Raw genomic sequence first — 8,645 nt, forward strand, 5'->3', positions numbered from 1 at the left:
TAGGGGTCATAGTATTTGGATTCAAAGAATCTTAGAATTTATCCAAGAAACGTCAAGTTCAGGCTCTCCCCGTTCTAATTTTCTTTTACTTGTTGTACAAGATTCTCTTGGATCAACTAAAAATTCACAATGTTTTGCAATATCATATTTGGTTTTCATATACTCTAAATCTGAGACATATATCCTTTTCTTAAGGGTTGGATCTTTCTTCTTCCTTGTTAATTAACTGCATCATTTTTATTTAATGCCATTAAATTGATCAAATATAATCATAAAAAAAGAGGTTGGAGCTAATGGTTCACTAAAGCTGCTCTGTACATTTGCTCTCAAAAGTACATCAGAATTGAAGACTAGTGATGATTAGCTGCTACAGTGGAACAAAATTTTATAAAGAAAAACTGCTACAGCAAACAAAACAAATTTTTAAAAACTGTTATAACAAAAAAACACACAACAACGATAAAAATACCTATTAGCTATATACCTATATATGCCAGTGTTTTTCCTTTCGCTTTTTGTCTACAAATACATGAGTTCTTTTCCCAGAGGCCACTCTGTCAAAAAAGCACAAAGTGTTGATAAAGTCTTCTTTAGAGTGTTAAATCATCTCTGGATGAGATTGCCTTTGCTTTAGAAGGTGCTCTAGTACGAATGTGGCGCTGTTGTCCAGGGACACTGGCAATGGTGTGAAGGTGGGCATGAAATCTGCGATGGGTTTAAAAAGAGGATGCCCAGGTCCACCAAGACCAACTCCAGCTAGGTTACTAAGAGGCACAGCTGCCGAACAGGGAACCAAGAATGGATTCCCGTTGGTGCTTCGACCACCTCTGAAGTTGGCTGCCTCTTTAACACTTCCTGGTACCTTGCCACCTCGCTCTCTCCTTCCTGATGAGTCTGGACAGTCCATGGCATGAGCAGAGAGTTTGGGTGGTGGAACAGAGGGATGAGATTCCATTTCTAGAAATTTGACAAAGAGTTCTGAAAAAGAACTTTTAAGCACAGGTTGTTGATTTGGTGTCATAGGTATGTTGGGGACACTTTTGGATGCCCCTCCAAGCCAACTACTCATCCACTTGGTGACACCACCAGAATCTTCACTCAACAACTGTTCCATTTCCTGCTTTGGAATGTCCAGGATGCTTCCCATTAACTGTAAGGCTTCTCGGCGTTTACCTTTGGGTGTATGGAAATAACCAATAAACAGATTTCTCATGAGGACTTTGTCCACTTTTCCTTCTAGGCTGTCTGCCAAAGTCGACAGTTTCTTTTGTGCCTTGTCCAACATTTCTTTTCCGAGCTCGTTTTGTCTTTTAAGTTCTTGGATCTGTTGTTCCTTCTGATCTAACTCTTCTGTAAGTCTGGAAGCAGAATGCAACCTAGCATTTGTTTCCTCCAAATGTTCCTGCAGTGATGATACTTGTCCTTCCAGTTTTTCTGCCTTGTTCTTCCATTCTGCTATCGACTGTTTTTCTTTTGCTAACTCAGCAGAATGCATTGCTTTCTCTTCCTCTTGGAAATGTTCTAGGACCCTTTGAAGGTTGGTTGATGACAGGGCATACTGCCTTACTCGTGCCTGGGAGAGGGAAAGCTCCAGTACATTCTCATCCCTCTGTTGAGAGACCAACCTCAACTGTTCTTGCAGTGACTCTATCTGAATGCTAGCTTGATGACTTGCCTCAGAAGATGACACTAGCTTTATCTCCAAAAGCCTGACTTCCTTTCTCAGTTTAATCTCTTGGTCTTCTGCAGCCAAAATGTCCTGGGTGTAAGACTCTTCGGATTCCAAGAGATGGCTGCGTAGCCTTTCTAGCTCCCGGTTCAAGCGTAGTTCTTTGTCACGGAACTCTTGAACCTCCTGCTGGAGAGTACTGTTTTCCATCTGTACTTGTTTTAGTGCTACGATGACTTGGTCTCGTTCTTGCTGAAATATAACTGTCTTCTCCTGCATTTTCGCAACTGCATTTGAAAGCTGACTTTTTTCTTGTAGCAGTTGCTCAAAAGCAAGAGCTTTCTCCTTCATTGACTCACACTCCAGTTCTTTTTCTCCCAGCCTCACAGAGAACTTCGAGTTTGTCTCTTGGAGTTCTTTGGATGCTACTCTCAATTTTTCATTTTCCCCTTTTAATTTAGAAAAGTCCACTTCGAAAATCAATATTCTGCCCTTTAGGTCTATTACTGTTTGCTTCAACAACTCCTTTTCGTTCCATAGGTCACATTGTTCACTTCCACTTTCTCTATTGAGGCTTTTTACGTTTGTTTCTTGAAAAAAATCAGAATTCTCTGTTTGAGCATCGAGTCTTTCTCCGGGCACCTGGGATTTTATTTGTTCAATCTTTTTCTGCAAGTTCTTAATTTCCTCCTCTTTTTCTAAAAGTAACTGGATATGCGCAGCATTCAGCTGCTCATATTGGTGTTTCAGGTCATCCATTTCCTTCTTCTGCTCCTGTAAAGACTGAAGGAGTCGCATTTTACGCTTGTTTTGATTTGTAATTATCTTTTGATGGTGTTTAATTTCATCTTCCAGATGATTTTTGACTATTTTCAGTTGAGATACCTCCGATTCTACTTCTGGGATACCATCAAGGGTTTTAGGCTCAGCCACAGGTACAGCTCGATTCTGCTGTTCCTTAAGGCTCTCCAGTTCTTCTTGCAGATGGTTGTTTTCTGCTGTCATGGAGCCAAGACTTCTGTCCTTTTCTTCTATGGTTTGCCTTAAAGTTTCATTTTCTCTTAAGGCCTGAGAACACTCATCTAAATCCTTTTGTAGTTTTGAACATTTTTCTTCGAGGTTTTCAATAAAAACTTCTTTCTCCTTAATAAGTTGTATCAATTGCTTCTGTTCTTCCACATGAGGTTCCAAAATTTCCTCAGTTTCTTTTGGATCATTAGTCATTGGTTCAATATTCTTTTTGAGTCCTGCTATTTCAAAGTCCTTCTCTTGCTTGAGTTGAACTACACAATCAGGTTTCAGCTGTAAGGCAGAGGTATTCAAATGACATGCATTGGAGAGTTGCTGAATAGTCTGCCTGTGATTCTTTGCTTCTTCCAACAGTCTTTTTTCTGCCTGGTGCAGTTCCGCTTCTATCTCTTCTTTGTCTCTTATTAGAGTCTCCTTGACAGTGTCTTTTTCTTGAGACACTTGATTGTTAGCAGCAATGGCTGCTTCCAACTTACGTCTTACATCTTTACATGGTAAAATCAATATTTCATTCTCCCTTTTGAGATCAACAGCAACTTTCTTTAAATTTTCATTGAGCTCTTCTACTTCTGAAAGATTTTGCCTTAAGTTGCTACCTTCAGCTTCCCGTTCTTGAAGCAAGTCATCCTTCACATTACTGCTAGAGTCTTCATTCAGAGAACTTCGGCACTTACTCTGACATCCAGACAGCTCACCTTCAGTTTTTCTAATATGTTCCTTAAGCTCAAGGTTTTCCTGCTGGAGGGTTAAGCTACTTTGTTGTGACTTATTTAGCTGAGCTACTAAATCTTCTACTTTATCTTCAAGCTTCTGCTTGGTTAAATGCAAATCACTGAGGCTCTGTGCACTCTGAGTTAACTTCTCCTTCTGCACATGCAACTCTTTGGATAGGTTCATTTTATCATCCTCAAGTTGATGAGCTCTCTTTTTTTCATCCTCTAGATCTTGTTTCAATTTCTGGATGACAAGGTCTCCTTCTTTTTCTTGTTTTGATAGCTCATCTTTTATCAAAATCATGTGCTTTGTAGCTTCCTCATTCTGATGGTCCAGTTCTTCTAACTCAGCTATCAGCATTTTCTTTTCATGGATACACTGATTCAGTTCTTCCTCCTTGGCCTTCAAGTGAAGTTTTAAGTCATGTAATTGGACATTCACATTCATGTCTGTGGAAGCTGTGATTTTAACGACTTGAGAGTTACAGCTCAGTTTTGACAGTGTTATCTGAAGTTCCTCCTTTTCTTGACTCAATGATGACTTCTCTTTTTCTAAAGCTTCCACATGCATTTTAAGTTTCAGATTGTCTTCAGCAAGACTCTGATCCTGGTTGAAATCATGTAGTCTCATTATTTCCTTTTCAGCATCAGACAGGGCTCGTTGTAGCCTCAACACTTCTTCCATTGATGAAGAATTTTGTGGAAGGACTGTTCCCTTTTCTGCCACAGTAGCACTCTGCTCCCAAACTGATGCTTCAGGCTGATGATCATCTATGTCTGGACTTGGGTTTCGTTCAAGAGTCTTGATAGTATTTTGCAGTTTGAAGATTTCACTGGGCTCAGAATTCTGTGTTCCCTGAGCCTCAGCAATAGGCCTCGAATGGCCAACTTTCGATTCAAGTCCAGAAACTTCAATTGACAATTCGTTTGTTTCTTGGAAAGACAAAATTAGGTTACTAAAGTCCATGTCATCATCAGAAAAGGCTGAAAAATCACTACTGATCTGGGAACCCAATGGAGCCAGTGCAGTGGTTGTTGGTACACCACAAGCTCCTGAACCTACCCATTGAGCATCTGCCTGGAGGTTGAACACTTGATCTTGCAGTGCCATCTGTCTACCTTTCAGATGGCTGATCTCTACCTCCTCCTGTTGCAGTTGATTTCCGTCACTTGGACACTGAGGATTTACTTGCAGCTCTGATGCTTCATGGTTTTCCTCCAGATCAGTACAATACTTTTGAGGTCTCTCATTCTCCGATCTTAGTGGAGAATTACTAGCTTCCACTTCCTTTCTCCCACAATCAGGTAAACCTGCTGCTGTGTCTCCTGTGTCATCCGCAAGCATTCCCCTGGTGAAGTTGGATATGTGGTCTGTGAGGGAAGGCAAGCTGCTTCCCACCTGCCCCAAGAAGTTGCCCAAGCCTGAGCCCAGGCCTCCAAACCAGGAGGACATCTCCGCCACTTTAGTGAGCCAGCGGACCAGCTCTGAAAACCGCGTCCAGCACCATCCCCGCTTCTCTCCTCACAACGTCCTCAAGCGTTGCTGGGGTCCATTATGACTCCAGCAAGAGCTCAGAATTCTGAGAATCGCGGGGCTCCGCCAACACCAACCGTCTTGCTCTGCAGGTAAAAGCAGAGGCCTGTCGTGGTCTTTGACCAGGGACTGGCAGCCAGTGGCACAGTCACCCCTCACGCCCCACCCCCAGGGGCCTCTGCTTCTTCCCTGGACTTTCCTGTCAGCTATTGGCCCCCAGGATTGGGGAGGGCTGGCTGGGAGGAGCTAGAGATACAGGAAAATGTTCTAGTCTGAGTCCAAAGGCAGTGTGCTCCGGAACCACCAAGAATCAATGTTGTAGAGGCAATCCGAAGGTGGTTCACTGGAGAGCTCCCTCTTGCCTGGGAGAGGTGAACTTTTTGTTGCATTCAGGCCAGTTGCATTCCCTTGACAAGGTGAGGTCTGGCTCCATTACAGAGTGCAATCTATTGAACTAAAAGTCCCCGATTCAATAGTAAAAAATAGTAAAAAGAAAAAAGTCCCCGATTCACTCTGGTTACAGTGGTTGTTGCTCCTACTGCTAAAAGGCATTTCTGATCACTCAGATTCATGGTTCATTCTGAACACAGCTGTTTGTCATTTTATATTTCTAGCTGTGAGATATACCTACCTACTGTATTCAAATGTGACCATCCAAATAGCATTTCTCTTCTTCTAAATATGTTTGGAATATTCCCTGGAAACTCTGGGGGATACAGAGGGAAAACCCTGCTTCATTCTTGAGCACACGTGACAAAAAAGCACCCAAGAATCATACATGTATCCTTATACATATATTCAGTGCCTAAAACGTACAAGGCATTGTGTTAGATGTTGTGAACAACATAAATCTGTGTTATATACATTTCCTGCTGTTAAGAACAAAATTGAATAGATTCAATCAATGGATAAAATGTTTAATACAGTGATTCTTTGAATTATGATTCACGGTCAATCATTGAAGACAGGGGTGGTGAGTATCTCATATGGGGGAAAAGACCAAGTAAGAAAGAATAAGCCAGAAGTAGAGAGCCCTTAATAATGTTGCTTTGTTAAAACACAGTTTGAAGATGTAAATCATCAAGGCTTTTTAAGTCTATAAACATAGGGTGATCAATTCTATGCAAGATATTAAGTTTGTACTTAGCAGATTTGTATTTTTAAGAATTGGCATAATCAATGAAATACTCCACACATATTTGTAGGAAGATTAACATAATACTCTACTGACAATACAGTAGTAGAAGGATTGATTTCGACTGAGATGTTGCTCAGTGAATGATATATTACCCATAAATTTGAATTATCATTGTCATGAGGAAGTGGGGTAAAATAAGAATTGAAAAGAGTCCATGAATGTTATGCAAGCTGTGAAAGTAGATGCTTTTGCATCAAGTGACTTTTGTATGTAGGACAAAGAATTAAAGGTAGTTCTGATGTCTATAAAATGATCAAAATAAATCACCAATCTCATAAAGAAATTTAAGTCTTGTCTATGTGGAAGCAATTGTGAAACTCATGAGCATCAATGATGTCACTGAGAAAACAAGGCAAAGGCTCAGGTAAAGGAAGCTTCAGTTTTTCGATGGCTTTTTATATGTCAGAGATTGGGCTTGTTGTTTCCTAGATGGTCTTTCATCTATTTAGTATAAGAATTCTTGGGGAATAGCTAGGAGAATACGTGGAAGAAAAAAAAGAGAAGGCATTGAAGACGAAAGAGTGAGAGGAGAAATGGATAAAGAACAATCATTACATGGTTTTGTGATCTAAAGCAAAAGGAAAGAGGAGAGGGCAAAGGTTGGTGTCAGTGGTCAGATGCTGCATGAGGAGCACATGGAGGATGAAGTCTGAGGAAGTTGGTTATTAATGATCTTTGTGGTTCATGAATAGAGCATGGGGAGTGAAAGTGGGATTTCAAGGTAGTCAGGAGGTGTTCAATATGTGGAAAAACACTAAGTTCAAGACAATTGCTAATTCTTACCTTAAGAGTTTTTTTGATGTATATTGAGAATGTCAGTAAATCAGATATGGTTGGGTTCTCTCCTGTTATGCATTAATTTAATGAGTTTATCATTGAACTTTTTCTTAGGCAGATATATTTTATATTGATGCATTAAATTAGCTTTGATTTTTCTTTCTAAATGTTTATCATCTAGTACGTTCTAGATTTTTATATCATTTCTTTATTCTTTGTATTGCAAAACTACTTATTTTAAAACTGGCTAAATAAAAATAATGTTGTAATAAGAGTGGAATGAGTCTATTGTGTTTATGAAAATCTTTCCAAGTTGTTCTCTTCGTTTTTGTGTCAATATCCAGCCACAGAAACTAAACAAACAACACCCAGCTAGGGAAGATAGGAATGTAACACACACAATGCTTATGTCCCTGTGAGACACATTTAGATTATTAGGAAGATGAAGAAAGGTCTTCAAGGGAAAGGTTGATTTTTACCATTTCTGTAAGGCAATGATAGCTGTTTGTGTGATTTTATAGTGTACAAATGTTCCAGTGGATTAGACACAAATTTAATCATTCATCCAGATGTTTGGTCAAACATCCAGATAGTTTTGTCAACTTTATGTGAAATAACTTAATGCCCCAAAGTGACTGGAATTGTTATTGTAATGTATAGTAGCATTGGACTGTGCAAAGTATTAAATAAAACCCATTCATACAACCTTAACAAAGAAAAATAGAAACTGACACACACCCATCGGTTCTTATGGTCATGCTTATTTATAGTGATAATTGAAACTCAATAAAATTTGTTTTCTCCACAGAATCTAAAGATTTAGTATAAGGTGATGTTTTGAATATTTCTTCAGTTGTATAAATTGGAAAATAATGTGAATTTCTTGACTTCCCTAATCTGGAGTTAATTCATCTGCAAAACTCAGTGTCATTGTAAAGATTAATTAGAGTGAATATAAAATGCCTGGCACTTTAGAGCTTGTAGCTCTTATGCTTTTTCTAAATTCTCAAAATAGGTACAGCTCTTTAAAATCATGATGTTATGTTTATCTGGAATTTTAGCCTCCTAGTGTTCCTTTGCTCTCTTAACCTAGACATGGAATGTGCAACTATGTAGGGCCAATATGATTACCTCACTCCAAAAGTATACTTTTTACACTGACAATGTTCTTCCTACTATCTTGGTAAGGGACATAGTGAGGAACAAACAGATATAATCTGTATCTGATTAGAAAACTAATTGAGAAGAAAGAATAAATACGTCAATAACTAGATGAATAAGTACATATTATAAAGTATACTCTACTCAAAATGTACAATTATTGCAAGAAAGCAGAACTGAAATGCCTGGTTTGCAAAAGATTGTCCAAAAAGAGTCTGAGTAAGTGAAACAGAATCTATTTCTTGCAGCATAAGTATGCTTACCAGGTAAATCATGAAGAAATTTGCAGTTCTAGGCACAGAAAACTGATGTGTGACCTGTGTCAGGAAAGAGCTTTCTGCATTGAGAAACTGAAACAAGACTGGGAGATTGAAATGTCAGAATAAGGGGAGGCAGATCTGAGATCAGAGTGGAGGCTGGGGGAATGGAGAAAGGCCATCAAAGGCATTTAGAGTAGCTCAAGTTTCATTTTTTTCTGGAATGAAGGATTGAACCCAGGGGCACTTAAACACTGAGTCACATTTGCAACCCTTTTTAAACTTTGTCTTTTGAGACAGGGGCTTA

At 39.3% G+C, this 8,645-nt stretch overlaps 1 protein-coding gene across 1 annotated transcript; it reads right to left on the bottom strand.

Moving 5' to 3' along the window:
• Nucleotides 1-598: 598 nt before the first annotated feature.
• Nucleotides 599-4,864, bottom strand: LOC144365728 (thyroid receptor-interacting protein 11-like). The gene is made up of 5 exons (XM_078018479.1): nucleotides 4,012-4,864; nucleotides 2,835-3,969; nucleotides 2,555-2,711; nucleotides 1,568-2,452; nucleotides 599-1,462 (listed from the first exon to the last, which is right to left on the bottom strand). Exons 1-5 carry the CDS (start codon nucleotides 4,862-4,864, stop codon nucleotides 599-601), a joined length of 3,894 nt encoding a protein of 1,297 aa, XP_077874605.1.
• Between the last annotated feature and the right edge of the window lie 3,781 nt (nucleotides 4,865-8,645).

Source organism: Ictidomys tridecemlineatus, chromosome 7, assembly GCF_052094955.1.
Source record: "Ictidomys tridecemlineatus isolate mIctTri1 chromosome 7, mIctTri1.hap1, whole genome shotgun sequence".
In the NCBI taxonomy this organism is placed as follows: domain Eukaryota; kingdom Metazoa; phylum Chordata; class Mammalia; order Rodentia; family Sciuridae; genus Ictidomys; species Ictidomys tridecemlineatus.